At 35.4% G+C, this 27921-nt stretch overlaps 3 protein-coding genes across 3 annotated transcripts; 2 read left to right on the top strand and 1 right to left on the bottom strand.

Moving 5' to 3' along the window:
- The first annotated feature begins 20692 nt into the window (after window positions 1-20692).
- On the top strand, window positions 20693-21151 carry LOC104893679 (uncharacterized). Its single transcript, XM_010679813.2, has one exon. The coding sequence runs from the start codon at window positions 20693-20695 to the stop codon at window positions 21149-21151; it is 459 nt and encodes a 152-aa protein (XP_010678115.2).
- A 3-nt stretch (window positions 21152-21154) lies between these two features.
- On the top strand, window positions 21155-21661 carry LOC125492298 (uncharacterized). Its single transcript, XM_048634579.1, has one exon. The coding sequence runs from the start codon at window positions 21155-21157 to the stop codon at window positions 21659-21661; it is 507 nt and encodes a 168-aa protein (XP_048490536.1).
- A 775-nt stretch (window positions 21662-22436) lies between these two features.
- LOC125492299 (uncharacterized) lies at window positions 22437-23672 on the bottom strand. The gene is made up of 2 exons (XM_048634583.1): window positions 23201-23672; window positions 22437-23092 (listed from the first exon to the last, which is right to left on the bottom strand). Exons 1-2 carry the CDS (start codon window positions 23670-23672, stop codon window positions 22437-22439), a joined length of 1128 nt encoding a protein of 375 aa, XP_048490540.1.
- Window positions 23673-27921: the final 4249 nt, after the last annotated feature.

The raw sequence follows: 27921 nt of genomic DNA, 5'->3' as shown, positions 1-27921 counted from the left end.
GTTCATTCTAGTTAAAAGATTTATTGTAAGTTTTGTGGTTATTACATAATCACTATCACTGCTGTTGTTTAGATAAATGTGAATAAATAATCATGAAATGTAAAAGAGTATAAGTTCGGCGTAAGTGGTTCAGTAACTCTCCTTAGTTAATTCTAAGAGAGAGACATATATATGGTAAGTGTTGTCAAGATTTGATAACGAATACTATTATCGAGATGAATATAGATTGATAAGTACGAAAAGGAAAATTAGTATGAACTATGTATATGCAAAAGCGTGTAATGTGTGGAATTAGCTTAGCAACTCTCGTTAGTTAATTCTAACTGAGAGACCTAGTGATATTGTTGTGGATATTTTATCAACATGATTAATTACTACCAGTTGTGGCTCACAAGCTTAATGTTTGGTTTTGAAATTAAAAAGCATATAAATACGTATTTATAAGAGTTACATATTAAATGATTATGGTTATCTACGGGGAAAACCACTTGGTTTGGTTCGTATTCAAAACTCGTTATTAAGGATTACTAAATCATTGGATGAGTTATATGAATGATCTGATTGAGTTATAAACGATACTCGAAAGGAAGCTAAAAGGGGAAAGTAGCCTCGTCTGAGTCGACGGATGAGGTGACATGAACAATGCCCCATGGACTGTGAACCTTGGGGGCCCCACAGGGAAACCTGCCCATTGCTCTGTGGGGCGATAATCGGGCGTTATATCAGGTAATGTGAAACCTGTGGATGGCTAATCAGCGGAAAAATGTACTCCGGACTAGTCGCGGTTATTGGCCAAAAGTAAAGCGAATGGTTGGGTGACGACCCCCACTGTCGGAGTGTAAGCTTTGTCTCCTCCGCCGCGTTCTCTTTCCCCCTAGTTAAAAGGAATGTTATTTCAAAGTATGAAAGTTATATCGATAATGGATTCCCGATAAGGAATCGTATCGTGGTAAGTTGTTTCGATATCGGATTCCAGGTAAGGAATCATATCAGGTAAGTAGTGAATGTTTATTCATTATATAAATATGGATATTGATATTGGTTTCCTGATAAGGAAGCAGATCATGGTAAGTTATACTAACGTTAGATTCTCGATGAGGAATCGTATCTCGTTATTGGATTTCCGATAAGGAATCTTTATGATGAAAGTTGTTATGTTGTTTATTGCCTGATAAGGGTTTGTGTAGGACAATATAAGAGAATGATTGATAGAGTATGAAAACATAAGTTTGGATTTATGATAAGAAATCAATTAAAGGAAGTAAAGTATATTACTTATATCAAAGTTGGCGACCTCACATTCCTACTATGGAATCGTGGTAAGTTAAAAGGTTGATTAAATGAGAATATATGAAACGTATCATTGTTAGGAGTCACCTCAGCGTGTTTGCTACTATATGATTAATGATGTATTATGAAATGCGGAAGTAGGAATATAATATGTATGTTCAACAAGATTATTGCTGCTAAGAATGCTATGATGGATGTGATTGTTGAACTTATGTTGACTGCTGAGTCGTTTTCAAGTAAAAACCACCAAAGCATGTGTTACTCTTGTTTACGGGTTAGTACTCAGCTTTGCTGATGTGTGTATGTTGTTTTGTCATTTCTGTGGCCTGTCACTTGGTGGGTGGCAGTATCTTAAATGTTTCAGGTTGAAGCCGTGAGTTATTCTTTTCCAAGTTGAAGCTAATACAAGTTGGAGTAGTATTATAGTTGCTATCGAAGTGAGGACGCTTGACTTTGTAATAGTTAATTGTTTATTTTCTATAATTTATTTCTTCATTTAAGAATCGTTAGCTAGTGCTCTTGATTCTCTGTTGGTTGTTGCTCCGCGAAAGCGTTGAGGTTGTTCAGCTTTGGGATTTGGAAATATTTTATAAATTGAAATTGTAACAGGTTCATATTATTTTTCGCTTTAGCGTTGTCCTATTTTCAAAGGAAACTCTGCCGGATTTTCTATGAAAATTCATGAGAATAGAGTTTGAGAATCAGAGCATAGTTATAATAGTTAATTTATTTGAATAGAGTTGGGAATTGAGTCCCACACTCTCCGATGTAGTTCGGTGAGTGTGATGGTAATAGTTCGGGTTATCTCGACTAGAGTCTCTTTCGCTGTGCATAATCCTTTGTAAGCTGGTCGGGAGAATTCGGGCTGTTACAGTCATGCTTAAATTAAAGCGAGTCATTAGCGGGTCAAGCCCACTTGAATTATGACAGGAAGATTATGGTGGCTACAGTATGGCGATAAGTATGTAGCCAATGTAAAACTATCACATATTAATTGTATTAAAGTGTTAACGTTATTCGGAGTTTGTTCTGCCAATTTGCTGACTGTGTGTGCGTTTTTTGTCTCTCTAACTATCTCCCACAACGTTCATCTTCCTCCGGTTCCTGCTCCTTAGTTTATTTGGGTAAGTTTGAATCTCATTTATATTTTGATTTAATCTCGTCCTCAAAAATGTAACATATTTTTACAACATTCAAATAAAAAAAATACACATGCACTACTTTGAATGTTGGCATTCACGGGATTTTATACCTTTCTTTTGGTTGATTTTGTTAATACATCATGTTCCTTTATTTTCAAAAAATATTGTGTCCAATTTTTGAGTTTTTTTTTGTAATAATGCAATATTATTATTATAAAATTGAGTTTTTTTTTAAAAAAAAATTACAAAGTGATAAGTTATTGTGTCGGAAGTAATCAAATGACTTCCTTCATTCTGAAATAAATGAACAGTTTTCTTTTTTATGTGAGTTTTTGGAGAGGAGCATTTCATTTATTTAATTAATAATAATAAGTTATTGTAAGTCGGCGTCATCTGAGACGGAGTACTTGTGGGGTGGATAATGCAGGAGCATATGATAGTGTTGATAAGATGTAAAACCCAACCCCAGTTGCCACTTGAAGGTTTCTTCACCTCTGGCTTTCCACCATTGAAGCTCTTTTCTAGAGGCCTCAAAATATTTTCAACATTAAACATAACAATAAAACGATAATAATTATAGCATTAAACGTAACCCAAAATCTGAAGACAAACCAAATTATCTCAACACTAAAAATATTCCTTCAATCCAAAAATAAAAAATAAAAAATAAAAAATAAAACAAAAACTTAAGCTTCTAGTATCTAAAACATGGAAAACTGATGTAGGACAACATATTTCTGCTGTAGAGTGGCACCTCTTTGTTGGACTTTATCAGGCTGCCAGCCACACTCAGGCCACAGAACCTAGTCAAAATTCAGAAAAAATAATAGTCAGCTGTTGTGGGACATAAAATTCATCAACCAAAACCCACCAACTATACGAATATGAACACGTAAATATTATTCCCATACCGTATTACAATTGCAAGATGCCAATCTAACATAATCATATTACCTAAAAAAAAGGGATCCACGTCGTCTTCCTCCTCTTCTCCATCAATGTCATCGTCAAACCCATAATCAACCTCCTCCATATCTTCAATGTTGTACTTTGCACGATGCCAATCTTGCATACATACTAGAGCTTGAACTGTTTTCGACTTCAAGGAGCTACGATAGGCGAAATAGTCTTTCCTCCAATACTAAAGGCGGATTCCGAAGCCACAGTACTCACGGGAATAGTCAACAAATCTCGTGCCATTTTAAAGAACAGGATATCTCACAGAACTTGATGCCAAAACTCTAAAATGTCTAACTCACAGTTGAGATCAAGAACATCATCATCTAAATACATGTCGATTGTGATTTTCCCACTTGAGACCTACTACTACTCACAAATTGGTCATAGTCATCAAAATAATTTTTAGTACCTAACCTTGAAGAGGGAGAAGGCAATGCTACAATAGGTGAGACGCCAACATATTGCAACTTGTAATCATTATACAATCCAATCAATGCAGTCAATACGTCATTAACTCTTCTTGAACCCTCATCATTACCGAATAACTTACAACAACAATACTCCACAAACTTAACCTTATACATCGGATCAAGAATTGCAGCACAAGACAAGTATATGTTGTATTCTGACCAATATTTGTCAAATTTCGAAAGCATAGGTTGGATCATTTCCTTTAGAAATTCATAAGGACCATTTGCCGCCTCAACTAAGTGACGATGCACCATCCATTCACCTTTAAAATACAAGTTTGAAGTGGGATGTTTAATAGCTGAAAACATGCAAGTAACTTGATAAAACAACTCTAAAATGTCATGAATTACCCTCACTTTATCCCACTCCTCTTCTAAAGGAACAAAAGTTTTGAATGGTGCATAATTTGAACCTAGATGAATGAAGACATCCTTGGAAAAAAGTGCAGTACCAAGCATATGATAAGTAGAATTCCACCTAACTTGCATATCAAGATTCAATTTCTTTCTCCCATCCAAGTGGAAAATTCTTTCCGCACAATCATAAAACTCGGTACTTCTATGAGAGGATCTAGTAATCATTTTTATCAAGGAGCGAATTTTATCCAAAATGTCACTTATATAAGTCAACCCATTTTGCACAACAAGATTCACAATATGAGCACAACATCTCACATGAAATAAACACTCACCATAAGCTAAACCTCCCCTAGGAACAAGACGCCTTCTCAAAGTAGATATCATCACATCATTGTAGGTTGCATTATCTACAGTGATAGAAAGTATCTTGTTATCCAACTTCCATTGAGTAAGAAACAAAGCAATTCCAATAGCAATACTTACACATCATATGGGGAGCTAAAGCCCTAAACCTAACAATCTCTTATGGAGTTTCCATCTATCATCGACAAAATGGGCAGTCACACAAATAAATTGTTGCCTAGTATGATTACATATCCAATTATCTGTTGTTAAAGAAACTCGACCCGAAATTTTAGACAATTATATCTTTAAATTCATCCCTTTCTACCACATAAGAAGACAATAAATCCCTTTTTACAATTGCATGACCAAATGGAACAAAGTTACGGTTAGCTCTAGCCATCATTCTCTTAAATCCATTTTCTTCAACTATAGAAAAAAATAGCTCCTTCTACTATGAAATATAATATCTGCTCTAAGCTCAGCCATATTAAACACATAATTATCCCCATCACTATCATCCTCATTCCTAAGTTCAAGAGGCCTAAGTAAACATCTTTCTAAGTGTCGCTTTAAGTGACAAGTGTCATGATCACGGGTATGCTGACAATTCTAAATTACAATGGTTGCAAGTAGCTATTCTCTCACCTTGAGCATTCTTTCCTTCGATAAGTTCCTTCCAAACTTTAGACCTTTTCTTTCTCTTTCGCCGTTGAGGCACGCCATACTCAGTATACCCATCATCACGTTCTGGCCCCGTTAAATTAGTAGCATCATCCCCCATCATTCTTAAATATGATGCTGCATATAAACAATTTGATAAGTTAATCAGTTTATGCACACAAAGGTTATAGGACAAACTAAATAAGCCACAAATTGCTCATAAGTACATAATTAGCTGCAGAACAGGCAATAAGAGCTTAAAATATTAAACTTTAAGAAGGGCTAGGATAACTATTATTATGATAGGTCTTTCCCTAGTTTTTGGGAGCAACTTAAACTCCCTTGTCATAGGATTACAGACATAAAACACACCTTTATCGGGTATACTTGAGCATCATAACAACCCATTACATGAGGCTCTAACTTTAACCCTATCTTTCAGAAAATCCAAAGGAAATTCAGACACACCCCTCAAATAATCAACACAAATTAAGCTAGATTTAAATTCGGATACCTCACTAATCTCAACCAATATCATAGAGCTTTTTGCAAATATTTCATTGAAAAGGTGAACAAAGTACTTATCAGAGAGCAATTGGTACCAATATTTACATACAATCCTGAATCTAAAGAGGGATTTTATGGGTAATCTTGCTAAAATGTGAAGAATAACTTCATCTGGGAAAAACCCATTTGTTGAATTCACTGAATTCATCTTCTAATTGCAATAACCAAAACAACGAGAAAAGAAAAGAAAAGGAATTCATCTTCATTTCATGATACACCTCTCATAGAAACTACAGTCTGAGCACATTACAAATGCAATCTTGTGGCTCATTCTTCTCTCAACTTAATACTAGGAATAACAAGTCTTCATGTATATTCTATATATAGTATATCTTTCAGTGATCTTTCAGCTAAACTGAGTAGTGCATGTAAAACCCTAATTAGTAATTACAGACTGTAACCAGACCATTTCATTCAAGTTATCAAAGTCACAATCAATCAAATAGAATAAAGAGTTACATTTCATAAATATGACAAACTTAAAACCCTAATTTTATCAGATCTAATAAGCAGAAAACTAAAATGAAATCAACAATGCAAATAAAAAAATTATTAATAACCCAGATCAAAGTAACTACCAAAACATCTAACAAGCAACTTAAAACTAAAAAATAAACAATAAAAAGTGAATTAAGCAAAACCCAACTTAAATAAGATGTATAATCAAACAATTAAAACAACGGAAATAAGAGAGAGACTAACATAAAATAGCATCTGGGCTCACTGTTTTAACCTCGATTTTGTTTTCTCTCTAACCTTTTTTTACTGTCTCTCTCTTGAAGAAAGGGGAAATCAGAAGAGGAATAAATCCAAATTTTCCTAAATATCCTAGAAAATTAAGAGCATAAACCCCCAATAACAAGAATAAAGCCAAAATTTCGAGCATAAACAACAAGAAAATTTGGAATAAAAAACCCCCAAATTTCTACCAACAACAATAAAATTTCCACATTTAAATTAAAACTAAATTCACAAAAGAAGAGAAGATATACATTCGACAACATACCTTGGAGATTCGTCCCTTAAACGAGCGTAAAATTTTGCCTAAATTTTTGCCCTAAAATTTGTCGACTGAAAGAGAGAGGAGAGAGAGGAGAGAGGAGAGAGAAAAAAAATGAGACCCCTTTACTGATTTTAGTGGACCAGAGTAGTTTAAAGTGGGTTGTCCAATAAGACCCAATAAGGGCCCTTTTCATTTATAACCCAATAATAACCCTGTTCATTAAGGAATAAAGGGTAATAAAACCCTTTAATTGTGGCCCGACCCTTATGCCATTGGACATCCCTGTCCAATAACTAGGCCTAGCTGCTGCCAGTGGCAAGGTGGTGTTGGTGGATCCCATGTGTTAGTGGAATGGATTAGTTATGTTATCAATTAATTTAATTACATGTTCCTCTCTATTTAATTATACAGTAAGAAAAATTGCCTCTAAATCCATGATTCAAAAAGTACTCCATCTTATTTGATACGGAGGAAGTATTTTTCTGACCTAATACTATAACTAAAGCTTAACACTTTTTTGCGCATCAGTCACATATTTTGATTATATACAACACCTATAAGCCTATTATGTGTGTTCCCAAACATATTTTTTGCACATTTGTCACATATTTTTTTTACTCAAATGAGCATTTCATAAATGTGCTCAAATGAGCAATAAATAAAATGTGCTTAGATGAACAGTACATGACTCATACGGAGTCGAGTCTATCGTCACCAATAAGCATATAACCAACACAAGTTCTTCCCGTGCATTTTGTCCTCACTCATGCACACCCTGAGAAACTTCATACGAGGTCACCCATCCCAAGACTACTCCCAACTAGGGGTGTTCATAAATATTTGATCTGATTGATTCGATCCTTTTTTGGATATCCGATTCGTTTTGTTCACTTTTGGATATTTCGAATCAGATATTTGAAAACTTTTGGACCAGATGCGAGTAAAAAATTTTGCATTTTCGAATACATGGAAAATTCTCGGAAACATGTGACCAACTTTTTTGAAAAAAAATTGATTGAAGAAGCTTTGGCTCTACTATTGCTTCATTCAATGCTCATATAGAATCACAATTCGCACCAATACTGATACTCAATCACACAGCCACTTTCGCTCTCCCTTTTGGTAGTCCGCTTAACCTCTCTCTCTTGTTGTCTTGTACCACCATTGTCATTTTAAGAGAATGATTGCACAAAAATGAGAATTCAATGACCTGTCACAAAAGTCTCATCATGTTTTGCAATCTTGTAAGTTGAAAACTAATGTAAAATATTTTCTAATATGTCCTTTGCTATAAAGCAATCCTAGTTCTTTTCATTTTCTATATGCGTGTGCCTTTTGTGATCTTGCATTATTTGATTTTTAATTTTGTATTCATTATGCTCTCCCATTATTGATTTGAATTATTATTTTTTTATTTTTCATTCCTTCTATAGTTCTGCTTGTTAGAAAGCACTAAATATGTTGTTGATCTCACATACCTTGATATTTTATAATTATATGCTAATTTTTAATATATTTACTTTTCATCAAAAAAATTGTCACAGAAAAAGTTAATGAATAAATTCAACATTATATGTTACCATAAACATTCTAAAACCATTAGGTTTTTATTCTTTGTTGTAAATAGATGTTACCACTTTTATATATATATATATTTTTTGTAGTCTTGTATGTATTTACATCAAAATTAAAGTAAATTAATTTTACATTATTATTATGACTTTATCCTATTTTAATTACTATAAAATAACTTTTGAGGCAACATTAATTACTAGTTAGAGCTTAAATCATAGGTATATATATATATATATATATATATATATATATATATATATATATATATATACATAGGCAAGATAATGTGAGAAAGCTTTTTAGATGAGAAATGAGAATGAATATGGACCATCAGATCTAACCATTTCATGGCTAAAATCGAACCTTTATGAAACATGTTTTCTCGCACTCTCTTCCAGCTTGCCATATATGATTTTAGCGTAAGTGTTTTAATCAGGTTCATATCCACATTCTCTCTCTTCAAATCATATAATCTTAAAGCATGATCCAGATGCTTTTGCACTATGAAACCATTAATAAGAATGTTATATGTTACCTGTTACCACAGTTGGTGAGGGACCATTCCTATTCATATCACCAAAAAGAAACATAGCAGAACCTCTTAAACACAACACATTAATTGTTTCGTTGTAGGTACGAAAATTTCGAAATAGCCATGATAATTCCTATTCATATCATCTCTAGATTTACAACAATACCAATTAGAGTTATGGGAACATTTCTTTAGAGTTATAGCAATTATTAATTAGAGTTATATAAACATTTCTTTAGAGTTATATCAATTACTAGTTAGAGTTATATGAATATTTTTTTATAGTTATATCAATTATTGATTAGAGTTATGTTAAATTCATCTAAAACCCAAAAAAATCTTTCAAAGATGAAAATCAAATTAAAGTTGCAACACCATTGTTGTCCACCATTGTTGTCTAAACTAAAGTAAATTATCCCCTACTCTTTCTCTTTCCTCAAGCACCACCACCACCGCATAACCACTCTCGCAAAAGCTTCTTCAGTTATCTTCGGCCTCTTCGTCGTTTGATGCTTCCTCCGACATTGTTGTTGGAGCTCCAAGGTATAGAGGAGAGAGATTGAGAGGAAGGTGATACTTGAAAGAGGAGAGAGAGTGAGAGGAAGCATATACGTGTGATTTTGGGCAAATCAGTGTAAAAAAGTAGAAAAGAAAGAAGTTAGCTATATTACGAGTTTGCCATTAATAATGTGGGATCCTTTTTTACCCTTGGATTTTGCTGATCTAATGGCCCAAAATTATTCTTACTTCTCACCGTAATATCCATTCTCACATGAACTCATTCTTCTTACTTCTCACCATAATATATATATATATATATATTATATTATATAATATATTAATTATAATTATTAAAGCCAAGAAGGGAGTTATGGTGTCCCCTTTTAAAAAGTCCATTTTGTCCTAGCTAAATATATAATTGAATATTCAATTTTTCTACAATATATCCTTTCCTAATTTAAAGATGGGGTCAAAATTCTAATGATAAATTAAACTAAATAAGCATTAACAAAGCAACTTGACACAATCAGAAAAATAGTTATTTAATTGAAAAAAATTACAAATTTAACTTGACTATAACACCTTACATCTAAATGTTCATTACAATTTCTAAGCACTTTACATTAGTTTGTACAACAATAATTATCAATCAGACTTCTAAAATTATATTTAGATGAAATTTATTAAGAACAAACCTAAACAATCGACGCACGCATCGCGTGCATAGAAGGCTAGTCGAATTATAATTGACAAGACATATACAATGTTTAAGTGTACTACCTCCGTTTCCTAAAGATCTTCCTTGTTACTGTTACTACAGGTACCAATGAGAATCAAGTTGTGTGGGGTGTGGGGTGGGTAAAGTAGGAAAGAGAAAGGGGTTAAGATAAATAAATAAATAAAAAGGGGTTAAAGTAGGAGAGAGAAAGGGAGTAAAATTGAATTAATAATGTAATGGTGGACCATATGATAGGGACATGAGAGGGTAAAAAGGGAAAAAAATTCCAAATAAGGAATAAAGTAAAAGAGGGAAGATCTTTTGGAAACGCACTTAAACGGAAAGAGGGAAGATCTTTAGGAAACGGAGGGAGTATATAATTAGTGTGTTGACCCGGGCGTAGTCCCGGGTGTTACCTTTTTTATTCTTCACAATTGATATGTATTTTCTACACTTTTGTAAAAATTAAGTTAAAAAAAATCTATCATTTAATCTACTTTTTGTTTGCAATGAAAAAATAACATTATGTGGATTTATGAAGCACTAAAAAAAATTTGGTTCAGAGGGTAAGTTCAAACTTCACTTTGCAAGAGGTCACGTGTTCAAATCTAGTGACAAACAATATTTATTTTGTAAGATTACCTAACGATCTACATGGCACATAAGATGAAGTGGTGAAGCTATGTGACAAACTAAAAAAAGTTGATTGAGATGGTTAGGACAAACTTCTCTTTACAAGAGGTCGCATGTTCAAATCTAGTGACAAACAATATTTATTTTGTAAGATTATGTAGCAATCTACATGAGACATAAGATGACGTGGCGAAGCTACTGGCACATATATATAGTGAATAGTGCCACATGTCACCGTTCCTTTGATAAGAATATTTTTTAATATATATTACTAGTTTTTAGGCCCGGGCTATGCCTCGGGTACTTATATTTTTCATCTATTAATAATTTCAGTTTAAAATGAGTACAACATATATCACTTGTTGTTGTGGTAAATGTATCTTAATTTTTATTAATATGTCATTTGGCCATTTTAAGATATCATTATATTTTTTTTCCAAAAAATATGATGACCAATCTGTTGTTGATTAATTGCACACGCAACAAAATTGTAGTACAAGAGGAAAGGTTCCACATGGCAAATAAAACGCAATTGAATTAAATTATATCTGCAATCAAGGAATTGGTACTATGATTAACAATTTTACTGACCTTCTTTATAACGCCCTCTAACCTTTGAACTTCATCTCCTGATTTGTATTCTCGAACAACAACAATAAGATTTGATTAACATCAAGAATAATTTATAACGCTACCCCATTAATTATGAAGTAGAGGACTCTAATTAACAATCATATTTAATTTCGAAAGGAGAGATGAAGCAAGGGGATGACTACAAAAAAGAAATCAAATAAGAAAAATAAATTGTATGGCTGCAAGTAGGCATTAACTGCCATATTACTAATTACAACACATATCTATAATTTTGTGAAAACAATAATCACTAAAAGATTTTAGATCAGATGGTAAATCTTTGAAAATCCTTACTTGGGGTCAAGCGTTCGAGCCCAGGCTTCCACATTTATATATTTTTAAGATAATGATCACCTAACTTATTGTTGATTAATAAACACTTGTCAAAATTCTAGTGGCCGATTGAGGGTGCCACGTGACGCATAGACATTGTCGAACACGCTTTAATATATTTATATAGATATATTAACCATTTTACTTTAATTATGTTACAAATGTATAGCCTATGAAAACCAATATAACACAAAATACTAATCAAGGAACAAATTTCATGGACTTGAAATTATATATTGCCTCCGTTTTTAGAGTTAACACCATATTTCCAATGTGAATCTTTTGAAATAATTGTACCCGGTACCATATTCGGTTCATAATTGGTTTTCTTCTTAGATATAATATTCTATATTCATCAAATTTTTATGAAACCTAAATGTATATCCTTTTCTTGGGTAACAAGTAAAAAATTGAAGGATGTATATTTTGGGGTAGGTAAGATTAGAGCTGATTAAAGAGTGCCTCGACCCAAAAAAATGCCCAGGCTTGGGGGGGGGGGGGTTGTCCGAATTTGGGCCCTCCCTAAATTTTTTTGTTTGAGACGGATTTTGGGCAACCTAAAAACGACCTTTTAGTTCAATATTTAGCCTAATCCTATATTACTCTTAAAAGCTCATTGTTTTTGGCGAAAAAAAAGTTGGTCTCAAATTTGGCATGCCCGACTAATGATTTTTTTAATGGATGGCCCGACCTGCCTTTTGATCATTTCTACCGGATGACAAACAACATGAGTAAAATAACAATGAGCTTCAAGATAAATCTGGTTTGCTAAATACTCTCCTGAAATTTCCTACTAACGCCATGTATACATACATATATATGTATTTGTATTATAATACTTTCACTCTCCCACTCTCCCACTCTCCTACACTCTTTTCACCACTCTCCCACTCTCTTCACCCTCCCTTACTCTCTTACTCCATCTCCACTCTCTTTCACTCTCTTACTCGATCTCTCTCATCAACAAGGATTTCCAATCAAGATCTCTGGCGACAAGAACTCCGACGACCAACTACCATCTCCGCGGCGGCAGACTAACTTTTCGGCAGCATAGGAGTTTTCGGCGGGGGAACCTCCGGCAAGACCTCGACTTAACCCGGATATCCGGCGACCAAAGTTATTGTAGAAAATTTAAACAAATATTCGGGCGCCTAAATTAGGCGCTCCACCATAGGCATATGTGCCTGATGAGGACACCTCCATCATTGGTGGAACGCCTAACTTAGACGCCTATACCAATGGTGGGTCGCCTATTTCAGACTCCCATCAACATTTATAGTTTTTTTTAAAAAAAAAATCACATGTGTAGAATTACATATTTGATTCGAATATTGTAAATTTCTTGTTAGAATTGCATATGTTTTTTTTGTTGGCAATTCAAAATTTTCTATTGGCTACCAAAAAAAAAGAGATTACACACCAAACTACAATACTTTCAAATTTTTATTGGTGCAAGCGTTTAATTTAGAATTGCATATGTTAGACTAGGATTGCAATATGTATTGATGAAAATGAAAATGAAAATTTGAAATTCGAATATGGAGGTGGGCGCTTAAATTAGGCGCTTGAACCACTGGTGGGGCGTCTAAATTAAACGCTTAATTGAGAGGTCAGGCGCCTAATCTAGACACTCCACCTGTGGTCTAAGCGCCTAATTTAGGCGCTTCAAGGTACAAACGCCTAAATTAGGCGCCTGAGCTCTGGTGCAAGCGCCTAAATTAGGCGCCTCACATCTAGTGCAAGCAGCTAAATTAGGCACCTGAACCCTTTATAGGTTTTTGGCGCTTAATTTAGGTGATTTATGATATTTTTTCTTTTTATGCTATATATTTGAATTTGTTTAGTTTAGAAAAAAAAATGATTATAACACTTTGTTAATTATTGTGTATTAAAGTATAAAAATGTGTTATTGAGGAAAATTAATGAAATATAATAGATAAGATAGTTAATGAACTTTAGAAAAATAATTATATATTTTAAACGCATTAAATTATTGAATATATTTGATTTTGGGGTGTGTTATATACAGCAAAAAAAGGCTAAATACAACAAAACATATTAAAAGACTAACTTACCCATTAGACGTAGTACATATAATCGTAACTCGGAAAATATAAAATATGACCTACCAACTTTGAATAATATGACAATAAATTTGGAATTTAAACAATTGAGTACAAGAAATACAGAGGTAGAGACCGTACCTCTTGTATTTCTCATCTTGATTCATCACTTTCAAGTCTCAGCCCACAACAAACAATGTACAAGATTTTATTTTTTTTGGCTTGTGTGCACAAGTACTTACGGTAATGTATTTTGCTGCATTGCTGCACCCCTGAGTACAAGATTTCTTTTTTTTTTATTTAAAAAATTAAAATTAACCATAGTTAAGTTAGGCATAATTATAGATGTTTTATTTAGCTTTTGTTTTTTCTCTATATAGCACTAATGTTGATTTTTCATATTTTTACATTATTAATATTTTAATTTTATATGTTTAACTGAAGATGAGTGGGCGATACAAGGGCAAAGCAAAGTCTTTGCCTTCATATTCGGGTCATCGTCATCCTCGTGGTAGAGGAGTGACAATCTCATCGAGGAAGGCTAGAGAGTTGCTTTTCAAGAGCACCTAGTTTTCATCCGGTGCAGAAACAGAGGAAGTACCGAAAATTCCTCCTTGTCCGTTGCATTGCCTACTACCATTATGGATGTTGAGGTGTGGAGACCTCACCCACCTTGGACAGGCAATCCGATGGCGGGGAACAAGCAAGAGGCGGGTGCTTATTATGCTAGTCATTCGGAGCATCCATCAACGAGCCCAGAGGAAGGTCGTGCTTCTTGGGGATCCAAACCACGTACCTTTCGTGGTCGTTTTGCACGTTCTTCATATGGAGCATTGTGCAATGCTGAGGGATCTGGGTGTAGTAGGGCGGGGAAGAGGAAGGTGACGGGGGATGACACTACATGGCTAACGTGACGCTAGGCCAGGTGGGTCGGTGGACGGTAGTGTCATACTGAGTTTTGGAGGCCACATAGCGACACACGTTTGAGCTGGAGAGGACGAGAGGACTATATTGAAGTGTTGTAACAGGGAGAAGACGTGCAACAAGCTTCAGGCATGGTACCTAGTATGACAACCAATGTTGAGGGGATGATACAGGCTACTGGATTGAGTCACTTACGTGATATTATGTTTGATCATTTGGATCAGTCGTTGATATGTGCGTTTGTCGAGAGGTGGCAGCCGGATACAAACTCTTTCCACCTCCCTTTCGGAGAAATGAGTATCTTGCTACACGATGTGAGTTCTATCCTCCATATCCCATCAGATGGACTGATTACATGTGACTTTGGTACATTGGATGACGTGAAGAGTTCATGTGCAGAGCTATTTGGGATGGAGAAGAGCGCCTTTCTAAAGGCGCATTTGTCCAATGGTGGTGTATTCATTTATTCTTTGATACAAAGATGTTCTGCTCCCGATCGGAGTCCAATCCACCAGTTTCGAGATTATATGCTGACCCTCCTTGGCGCCACTCTATTTATTGATAAGAGTGGTAATCGAGTCCGTCCTTGCCCACTGGCCTTTTTTAGCTTGTTCCCCCATAGGATGTGAGTCGGTATTCTTGGGGTGCGGCTACACTAGCCTATTTATACAGGCAGCTTGGCGTAGCTAGTCGTGTTGATTCAGCATAGATATGTGGTTGCCTCACGCTATTGCAGGCATGGATTTACAAGTATTCTCCCATGTTCCGGCCGAACCGCACTAGAAGGATGGTTTCTATAGGATCTGCTTCGGCACTTTATTGGGAGGTACGACATGAGAACAGGGGGATTAACCGTCTACTGAGTATTCGATGGGCATTGGATTAGATGAATGCCTTGCAGGCTGATTGGTTACCATATGGCATATGTTCCAGTATTTGCTTATCCTTATATGGCGTACTATGGGTGGCTGCGATACTTGGATATCATTGAGTCGTATATGCCATATCGTACTCTACGCCAGCTTGGATTCATTCAGGAGGTTCCCCATCAGATCTTGGAGTCGGAGTCTTGTTATAGGCCTTCTGCAGGGGATAGGTATAGGGCAAACTTCTCATTTATAGCACAGCGACAGTTATGGGATTTATTTCCATGTGCTTCACAGCTGATGTTGGGTGCTCTAAAGAAGGCGCCATATCCTTCGATGGCGACAGATGCTTCCATGCAGTGGTATCACACCTACTCCCATCCTTACATCATTAACCCGATCGAGTTGCCTGATGGTTGAGACGGATCACAGTATGTTAAGGGTTTAGTGTCAGGTCAGGTATTATTATAATCTATTATTGATTGAAATCAAGTGTTAGTAAATTATACATAAAATTCTAGTTGTGTTGTTATATTCTACTATATGCAGGTATTGGCTTCGATGTTCACTTTGATGGAGCCGTTTATGGAACGGAACACCAGACATCCGCCTTATGATTTTAATTCGATGCTTATTTGAGGAGCTGTTAGGGTGGTATGATGCATGGAACCTTACATGTGGTGTGTCCCGACTAGGGGTGCTTATCGAGCGAGCCGAGCCCGAATAGCACTGGGCTCGGCTCGAGCTCGTTTATAATTTCCCAGGCTCGGCTCGGCTCGTGAGCTCGCCGAGCTTGGGAGAGCCGAGCTCGAGCTCGGCTCGTGAAAAATTTGGGGCTCGAGCTCGGCTCGCGAGCTCGTTTAGGCTCGGCTCGCGAGCTCGTTTAGGCTCGCTTCGCGAGCTCGTTTAGGCTCGGCTCGCGAGCTCGCTTAGGCTCGGCTCGCGAGCTCGTTTAGGCTCGACTAATGAGCTCGGCTTGGCTCGAAGTAGGTGAGCTTGTTCACTCACCCATCATATGTTTTATAACTTGATTTCCCTCTTAGCATTGCTAAGATTTCAATGTGGGACTTCATGGTTTGTTAAAGAAAAACAAACTCACTATCCCCATTTCAATGTGGAACTTTATGTTTTGTTTAAGATAAACAAACTCATTCTACATATGCTTATATAACTTGGAATCCCTCTTAGCATTGCTAAAATTTCAATGTGGGACTCCATGTTTTGTTAAGAAAACAAACTCATTATACCCTTGTTTTGTTTACATATGCTTTTATAACTTGGAATCCCTCCTAGCATTGTTAAAATTTCAATGTGGGACTCCATGTTTTGCTAAAGAAAAAATTATCAAATATTTTAAAATTAAATAATCAACTATTTAAAATTATACTTCATTCCCTCTATGAAAAAATAAAGTATAGTTTTTGTTTCCCAACCAAGGAGATACAAAATTAAACTTTAAGTTGAAGTAAGGAATAGTAGCTATTTATAAAGAAAATAAGGTTGATCCTTGTTTTCTTAACCAATGTGGGACTTTAGTGCCTAGTGGAGTAGAGGTGAAGTTGGATCACAAATTAAAATATATAATTTGTAATCTAATTAAAATATAAATTAGTATTAAATTTTTTTAATATAAATATTTTTTTAATAAGAATATTTTTTTTAATATAAAATAATAAACGAGCTGCTCACGAGCTTTATGAGCCGAGCTTTGCCTAGCTCGGCTCGGCTCGTTTAAGTCTCGAGCCGAGCCGAGCTCGAGCCGAGCTTCAACGAGCCGAGCTTTGACCGAGCTTTGACCGAGCCGAGCCCGAGCTGCTCGCGAGCTTGTCAAGCTCATTATCACCCCTAGTCCCGACGCCAGGACACCTAGTCCATCTTTTTATTTTCATTAGAATTAATTTTCAATGTAATAAGCTTTGTAATTGAAATCATTGTTTTTTTAGCTATCTAACATAATTTAATGACTTTCATCTATAACATTCTAGCATGCAAATTAAAGATAACTTAGTGTTAATATTTTGTTCGTACAATATATTGTTCATTTAGTGTTAATTTAAATTTCCTGTTTTTAGAAATCATACTAGAAAAATATGTAATTGAAATAATTAAATTGATTGTTCTTTACAATATTAAGTTGGTTTAATAAGAACGAAAAACATATCATTGCTTCAAATTTTTTTTATTGAATGTAATCACTAAGAGGAGGGCCAATGGTTGATCCCAAACTTGGATCATGAGGAGAGAGACATTAAAGAGGAATAAAGAAATAGGAGAGAGAAAAAAAAGGAGGAGAAAAACCCATGCTCAGATCGTTGGAACGATCTTGGCATAGAGGAGTTCATCGCCACATGGCGGAAGGGGAGAGGAAGAAAAAAGTGGAGCGGGCCCCACTGCGCTGCATGGCAGACATCCAACCCCCCTCATTTCTCCAATCTAACGGCTAGGATTATTTGTAATTGTTAACGTTGCAAATTTTTGCAACGGACATATTGTCAGTTTTAATTTTTTTTTTTTTAAAAAAAAACACCAACAACTATATTTTTTTTTATCTATAAATAGAGACCAATATTGAATTATTTTTACACATCTTATTTTTGAGCTTATTTTGTTATTGGAAGTAATATTTGTTTCCTTTCTTTATTTATCTACCCCGCAAAAATAAATTATCTTCTAATAAAAATTAGTTATGGATCCCAAAACCGGTAGAAAAAAAAAAACCTCCGCAATTCAAAAGACCTCAACAACCTCATATTAATCCAAGTTTTCAATCGTCTAGTTCCCAAATTGATCTCAATTCTCAAACTGAACCAAATTTTCATATGGGATACAACTTACAAAATATGATGTATCCTACTCAACTCAACCAACAACTCCCCCAACATAATATGAGTTTCTCAAATACACCTTCTCACTCTCAATTTGCTCCACATTCACAAGAAAATATGTACAATTCGAATGAGAATTATAGTTATTCTCAAGATGAAGCATCATTTCCTATGTCTCAATATTTCCAGCAGTCACAAGGTGATGGGTCATTTCCAAACTTCAGTAGTTCATATCGGTCTCGAGCTGCATCGGTTGAACGTGATGATGACAACAATGAAGAAGAAGATAATGGGTCGAGGAAATTCTGGAGGCCATCTGAAGAAGAGGTTCTCGTGAAGGTTTGGCTAACGGTAAGCCAAAATAAAGGTAGTAATACTAAACAAAAAGCAATTATCTTCTGGACAAAAATTACTGAAATGTTTAAGGAAGTTAAGTGTTATAGAGATCGATGCTGGGAAGAAGGAGTTGAAAGTTTCAAGGAGTCTGATATCTTACCATTTGATAGAGAGTTGGGCCAATTACAAAGTCAATGGAAAAGAATACATGCAAAATTATCCAAATTTGTTGGTGCATATGCTCATGCAGAGGCTCGTCGGAAAATTAAAGTGGTCGGTCCGATGACGACGTCATGAAAACTGCATTTGCAATCTACAGAAAGATAATAAAACAGACTTCAATAAGCTTCACTGTTGGGAAATTATAAGGCATAATGATGTATGGAAGCCTATGGGAGATACTGTCAAAGCTTGCAAAAAGAAGACAGTTAATCAAGAAAGTGGCTCAAAGAGGTGGAGGATCAATGAAACTGGCAACTACTCCACTTCAAGTGAGCCAAATATGCCAAGCAGTGGAGACCCAACTACTCTAAACGACGGATTCACCAAAAATAAAGGCAAGGGAAAAGTTTTGAATATGCTTGCAGAAGCCATTCAAGAGTAGATGGATCAAGTCCAAAAATTAAATTTGGAGAAAAACAATGAACTTCAAGTCGAGATCCAAAGGATTTCATGAAAAGGAAAGCAACGGTGAGATGGTCCGGCTATAAAGGGAGAAAATTGCAATTAAAAACAAGAAGATTATCTTGGAATTATTCAAGGTGCTTTCATCAAGGAATGATTTAAATGAGGAAGAATAACAACTTAAGAGAGATCTTAGTTAAAGTTTTATTACCAATGTAATTTTCTGATTTTCCTTTAGTAAGATTAATGTTATTTAACGTATTTCCTACTTTCCAATGTAATGTTATTTTAGTTCTTAATTAGTCTTAGACTCGGCTGTAGTATGAAATCATCAAATTAATGAATCTAAATGTTTTTAGTTTTTTAATATATGTATCCAATGATTCAAATCATGATATTATTGATGAGCCATGTCTTGATTTGACAATTCACTCCATATATCAGTCCATTATTACTGCAATAATGAAGACATTGATTTGACAATTCACTTCATATATCAGCTCATTAGTACTACAATAATAAAGATCTTGATTTGACAATTCACTTCATATATCAGTCCATTATTACTGCAATAATAAAGACCTTGATTTGACGATTCACTTCATATATCAGTCCATTATTACTGCAATAATAAAGACATTGAAACCATGTCATGATTTGACAATGCACTACATATATCAGTGCATTATTACTGCTATAATAAAGACACTAAAACCATGTGATGACTTGATAAATTCACTCCAATATCAGTGTAATATTGCTGACAATTCACCTTCTCTCTATATATACCTTACGATGCTAACTACTCAACCATTCACACAAAACCATTCTATCCTACAACCCCCATTCTTCCCCTACAAAAATATAGAAATCATGTCATCAGAATCAAGTTACAATAGCAATATTTCTTCTTCTAGTTCTTCGAATTCTGATGATCCAAATTCTTACACACACATTCAAATAACTCGTAACAATGAGTACATGCGTCGTTCGGAAAGGCGCAGACAAACAACTCGATTGATGGATCAAATGATGGAAAGGTTTGTGATGGCCAATCCAGCTGAATTATATGCAATGGTAACTCAAGTTCCAAGAGCGCCAAGAACTGTAGTGCCAAGGGATTGTGATGAGGGGCACCACCGGTTATGGAATGACTACTTTGCCGAGAATCTCGTTTATCCCCCACAAATTTATCGGCGGTGATTTCGCATGCAAAAACATGTCTTCCTCCGCATAGAACAAGTCTTGACTTCGCAAAATTCATTCTTCCAACAAAGGCGAAATGCCGCAGGTAAACTTGGTGCATCATCATTATTAAAATGCACTGCCGCTATGAGATTGTTAGCGTACGGGGGAGCGGTGGATTTTGTGGACCATTATCTAAAAATTAGTGCATCTCTTGCTAGAGATTCACTACGACATTTTGTAGAAGGGGTGGTCGCCCACTTCGGGGACGAATACTTAAGAAAGCCAAATGAAGCAGATCTAAGAAGATTGTTGTACGCAGCTGAAGAGCGAGGATTCCCAGGAATGATGGGTTCCATCGACTGCATGCACTGGAGATGGAAAAATTGTCCACTTCAATTTAAAGGACTTTATTCGGGAAGACCGGGTAAGCCAACATTGGTTTTAGAAGCCGTTGCTTCGTATGATCTACGGATATGGCATGCTTTCTTTGGAACGCCAGGTAGGTGTAATGATATTAATGTTCTTGATAGATCTCCATTATTTAATGATGTTTTTGAGGATCGTGCACCCGCAGTTAACTATGTTGTTAATGGACACCAATAAGATATGGGATATTACCTAGCATATGGTATATATCCTCAATGGGCTGCATTTATTCCAACAATAAGTCTTCCGCAAAATGAAAAAGAAAGTCTATTTTCCCAAAACCAAGAGAGTAAACGAAAAGACGTGGAACGTGCATTTGGAGTATTACAAGCTCGTTTTCCTATAATTCGGCAACCAGCTCTAGCGCGTGATAAAGAAATGTTAGGGAAAATAATGATCGCCTGCATTATTATGCACAACATGGTAGTTGAAGATGAACGAGATTCATATTCCCTTCATTTTGATCCTAATGATTATGGCCATCCTCCACGCCCTACTACTTTAACGCAAAGGAATGTAGGGACCTTTGATAAGCCTTTCGCATACGACACTAGTGAGAATCGCATAGCAAGTCTAGAAATATATATGAAAAATAGGGGTCGAGTTTGTGACCAAGTTGTGCATAGACGTCTCAAAGCAGACCTCGTAGAAAATATTTGGCTTAAATTCGGGCAACATAGGGGTTAATTAAGCTGCTACGTTTTTTTTATTATTATATGTTATGTAATTCTATATGTATGTGTTATTTCTATTGTTTAATGCAATATTTTATTATTATTATTATTATTATATTTTTCTGATTAAGTTAATTATCGTATCTAATTATATGCAATATTAACTAAATTAATTTTTACTAATAGTTTTTAATCACAAACATAAAAATGATTTACATTCAATAATCATTAATTGATTCTTAAATAATCCATAATAAATAAAAAGATGGGATGGAAAGGAGATTGAGGAGAGAGAATATATGGTGGGGTATAGTAAAAAGTAGGAAAGAGAAGGTGAAGATCTAAAATTATAGATCATCCACTGGGAGTGAAGAGATCATTAAAATCAATTGTGGATCATAAATGAGGTGGAAGAGTGAGAAATTAATAAAGTAATTGATTATCCCAAATTTGGGATCATCCATTGGCCATGCTCTAACAAACGTGAAAAAAAATTTCATTTTAATCCATAATATATTTATTTCAAATTATCAAATTGAGCTGCCTCATAGGACTTAATGTATTCTCATGCCACACAACAAATATAGTTCAATAATAAGGCAAATGCCAAATATTGTACACCATTTTATTTAATTAGAGGTATGTACAATGTACATAAGTGAACTTGTGTATTTTCATTTAATTACAATATTACATAATTAGAGATAAGTACAAGTTAAACCGTAATAACACGTACATCAAAATTTACAACTAACACTGATTACATCATAATAATATTTACATTGACTTTAAATACCATAATGAACATTCCATGACCTAATCCGTCTAGCTAAATGATCCTTCCATCCAATTACACTTGCATCTCTCAAAAGAAACCATTGTGCAACAATTGGAGGAACCGAGAAATCAGGAGCCAAGTGTAGGCGGATGTAATGTTGATGACGCGCTCCAAGGTCTACCATAACAAACTCATAACACGGTCGAACCACATTTATTGGTGCAGTCAATGGTAGAATAGTGCAACAACCCCGCAAACTACCTGTTTGTGCCACTGTAAAGTACATCACAGCGCAATTATTGCACAATGTAGCAGCGACATACAAATAAAAAATAGACTCTAGCCAATGATCACGATTGGCAGGACCTTGGGTGTGTATGATACGGTTTCTCGCTAAATCCACGAAGTTTCGTCCTCCATAAATATTCTCATATAGTTCTCTCATAGAAATCTCGTTGTAAATGTGTTGACGAGCGTGTGGCCAATAATCTTCCCCACCATTGAAAGCATAAGCTATACACCTGAATCCGCAGTTCCCATCACCTAAGACGTCATTCCATTCAACTATAAATGGGATGATGACATCGGGTATGTTCTCCATGTAAGGAAATGGTCCTGGTTGTGTTTCAAATCTCTCCGGTTCAAATGTATTTGCTGCACTTGAATCTATTATATAAATAAGAGTTAGACAGTTCACACTAGAAATGATTGATAAATAAAGTAGAAAATAAAATAGCAAATAATTCTTTAAAGAAGTTAAGTAAATATATGTACTTCCATCTCCAGTAGATCGAGTCGTCGTAGTTGTACGAGTACGACTACGAGACCTTGATCTATCCCCAAACTGGCGCTGCACATGTTCGAATAAGCTCGGGTCACATCTAGTAGATGATGAGCGAGAAGGTCTACCTCTCCTAGAAGTAACTACACGAGGCTGTTGAACTCCATCATCCTCTGGGTGTAACTGTCGATGAATAAGGTCTACTATACCTCTCCTAATCGCAGGATCGCACTCAGAAAGTTCATCAAGTAATCCCCGAAGGTATTCAACATCTTGATCACACTGATTAATGTAATCTGCTGCATTTACACCATCTCCCATGACCAAAGTCTTTAAGAAAAGATGAATATGCTCAAGATACAAGCCTCCACATTCGTTAATAGCCAATTGTATGGCACATGTGCGTGGGATAGCAAAAGTAGACAAAAGCACACAACCATAGTAATCAAACACCCCATCTCCCATGTTTAGGTGTCTAGTATTTTCCAACTTCAGCAAATTGAGACAGTAATATGAGACATGACCAACCAAATGACGAAAAGGTTATATCATATGTTGCCTACTAATTCTGCACCTAGATTTCTCTAAGTTATCCCTGATCTTGATCATTTGACTATCAATGAACAAATTAACACGTGTAAAGAGTGTATCCAAGGCATAAGTGGAAGTTTGGAGCCAAGCTTTCAGAGTTGCATGTGCACAAAATGAAGCACGTCGTTGGTCCATGCTTTCACAAACTTGGTCTTATGGCGATTCAACCACATTGTCTCAACATAATCAATAACGGTTTGCTTCCATGTCCAAGTTGTAACACCCCGATAATTCTCTCTTTCTAGAAATAACTTTATAATATAAAACTTAGAGAATTACCCACACATTATCGCCCGTGTGATAACATATCGGCTTACTCAGAATTTTGCAGCGGAAAACAACTTACTAAAAACCAACTTTATTAAAACTCACTAAATAAAAGACAAGTGTTTGAATCTTAAACATACCAACTTAAATAAATCACAAACTGAAGTAAAGATGTTCCTACGAAAACAGAACTTAAACTGAGCTAGTAATATAAATAGTCTCTCCATTTCAAACTCCCAATGAGATGCATCTGCGAACCTGTAATGTCAATGCAATACTGACTCTGCTCACCAGAAGGATCATCACAGGATCAATAGGCAAAGCCATGATCACACACACAAACAAGCACGTAATCAGCAAAGCTGAGTACTACATATCAGACATAAGTAATCCTAAACATGATACTACAAAAATAACATGCAGGAATAAATAATAACATAAGTAGATAATAATCTGCAGGCAACTTTTATTGAAATAAACTTAAACCAACTTTTTATCACTTAAATGGAATAGTTATTGGGACGAGTTGTCTTGCCTACTAATGTGAAATGCGGGCGCGACTCCGCATTTCAGAGTGACCTGCGATATCGAGGAACCTTTGAAATAAAGAGGGATGGTGATCAATCCATTCCTAGAAAAGCTATGGCACGCTCACCATAACCCCAACCCTTATGTCCAACTCTAGACGTGCACCAGTCTAAAGTCTATAACTTATTCTCGTTGCACCTTACATTAATTACATTTTATTACTTGTGTTGACACAAACAAGCAAATAACACATAATTAACAACCAAACACTCATAACAGAATTTTTTTAATCTTTGGATTAACAAGTGATCACAACTTATCAACCAAGATTCCTATACTTCCTTTTTAACCTTTACCAACTTACTTGTTGAACCTAGCCAACAATAAACTTTACCTTTATATAGGTATAACTTGTAACTTACCAAATAAGGTCCACGATCCGTATAAGATAATAAATAATACTCAAAGAATACATGTAATACATGATTCACTTTAACTTATATTAATTCACCCAAGAATTAATAAATAAACTAACTTGCGCTTGCATCAATCATTCCATACAAACATTTATAATCTGATAATATAATCACTTCTAAATCACATGCTGCACATAGGTACATAACATGTAAAACAAATTCTAGCATCCACATATATGAACAAACAATTCCTATACATGATACTAATATTAAAATACTCTTAGAGCATACTTCTAAATCACATAGCACGTAAATAATGTACGTGCCTTGAATACACTAGCCTGTAGGCCACTTTTAAGTCGTTAAAAGTCTCCTACAACGTAATCTCCGCCTAGAAAATAATGTAATGAAAATTAATAACTTGAACTAAAAATTCCAGCAGCTTTAAAATGATTAAAACCCCATGAAACACGTTTTAAAAATCGTTTTTAAGTACCATACTTACGTTATTTTTAATTCCTAGTATAGTATAACTATTCTAGCAATTAAAAATCCTTAAAAACACCATAAATCATTCTTTTCTGAAATTCCAGCACTTATAAAATTTAATAACCATCCTTAAAACATATAAAACGTATTTAAATTACGTACTACATAAATTTCATGGTCTATAATATATATATATATTTAGTTTCTAGCAATTAAAAACCCTAGAAACTATTATTTTCATGATTAAAACTAAAATAACTTAACATAATAAATCTGAAATTTATTATATAAATAAAAATGATGACCGAAATTGTTTATATAAATAAAACAGTAATTTAATTCACAAACATGCTAAATAATAATAAAATAACATAAAAACTAGTATTTTAATGGAATCTTAAGAAGGACGAAAAAAAATAACCGACAGCAATGGAAAGAAGAAGGGGCCGGACAGCAGCAGCACGCGGCAGGGACTGGCGGCAACAACTTTCGGTTCTTGAGGAGTATTTGTGATGTTTCTTGTTCAACAAGAAACGTTACTTGAAGAAGAAGGAACGAACTTTTGAGAGAGAAAGTGAAGAACGACGCACAAGGGAAGAGAAAGAGAGAGAGAGAGAGAGCGTCGAGTAGAGAGAGAATGGCGTGAAGAGTGAGGGAAGAATAATGTGTAGGGTGAAAATATTTTGGGTTTTTAGGATATTTATATAAAGGCTTTTACTTGTGGGCTTAGGAAAAGAGATCTTAATCAATGAAACTTGATGACTAATAAGATGGGCTATTTAAGACTTTAGTCATCAAATGACTCTTTCCCTTTTTATCACTTTTTGGGCTTTGGATTCCATTAAACTTCCTTTTCAATATACTTTTAATATTTAAAACTTTTATTAAAACATGCTTAATTAAAATATTTCTAATTTTATTAAGCTATGAAAAATAATTTCATTTGACTTTTAAAATAGTCAACCCTCTTTAAAAGTCAAATCATTTTCCAAACTCATTTGGATTTAAATGCAACTACATAAATACTTAAATATATTTATAAAAATTCTTTAAAATTGTGGGGGATTACACAAGTGGACTTCAAATTTGCCAATGCAACCTCATATTCATCTTCTTTGTTTGCATTTAGCACATTCCGCCAATGACCAGCACGAAATCGCTCTCCAAATGACGTGGCCCCACATATTCTACTACTCGTGCCTCCACATCTTTGTTAATATGCTATGCATGTATAAAGAAGATGAGCAGAATCTGGAAAAACTTGACTAATGGGTCTAATCGAACCCAACTCAGGATCGGTAAATATGACATGCGGGATCACATCATGACCAAGTACATTACGTAGGCACTCCAACACCCAACGGTAACTCTCTGCAGTCTTATCCTTCACTATGGCATATGCTAGAGGTGATCATTTTGGCCCGGCCCGTTTTTGGACCGGGTTTTGGACAGAATTTTTCGGCCCGCGGGCCCGGCCCGGCCCGGTCGTTTTTTTTTGTCTTTGGGCGGTCTTTGGGCAAGCTAAAAATGACTTTTTAATCTATTTTTTGGCCCGCAAAAGCCCGCTAAGCCTGGCCCGAAATAGCGGGCTTTGGACACAAAAATCGGCCCGAAATTAGGCCCGGCCCGACCAATGGGCAAAATTTTTGGCCGCGGCCCGGCCCAAATCCGGCCCGGCCCGGCCCATGATCACCTCTAGCATATGCGAGGAAGAAGTTCATATTTGTCGGTGCCACCCCCACCAACTTAATGTAAGGCATACCGTATCAATTCGTTTTATACGTTGAATAGATGCCAACTACACAAGGATATGTACGAAATGCGTTGGTACCACCAGGATGAGACATGAATGCATGAGTAATAACTCCATCATCATCTCGTAATGACCATGAAACATAGTTTTCGACTGAGCAAGTTGCAGAACTTTTTCAGCTTAAGTCCGTTCTTCAAGACCTTCCATCTTGTAAAAATACCTCTCGTTGTAGATATGCTTTATCGTTTGGTGAGGATGCCGGTATGCCTCTGGTGCAGCAACTTGAATGTTTCTGAGTGTGGTCTCAGCATCAGTCATATGTCGAACCACCCGCCTAGCATTATCATCGAGTCCACTGGTCCGTCTGTGGCCCTCCGGATATACTATGAACGCGTGGTTGTGAAAACCATATTTACTAATTGAAATAAACACATACCATTGGTCCCCTAAAACCAAGTTAATCCTTAATGGACATCCACAAAACTTTGTCGATGTATTAGGCCGTTTCACTTTTCTCGGGTCTACCTTATCGCCTTTGTATCTCGTCCCTCGGAAACATTTCAAATGGCAAATGCACGGACCATTTGCATTATGCTTATATGAGTGAATAACAATTCAAAGCCTATGGAAACTGTTATTTCATTAAGATATATGATCAGACGCCTCTTTC

This window comes from Beta vulgaris, chromosome 1 (genome assembly GCF_026745355.1).
Source record: "Beta vulgaris subsp. vulgaris cultivar EL10 chromosome 1, EL10.2, whole genome shotgun sequence".
Classification (NCBI taxonomy): Eukaryota; Viridiplantae; Streptophyta; class Magnoliopsida; order Caryophyllales; family Amaranthaceae; genus Beta; species Beta vulgaris.
Note: the sequence above shows the minus strand (reverse complement) of the source record. Positions and strands in the feature narration are given on the sequence as shown.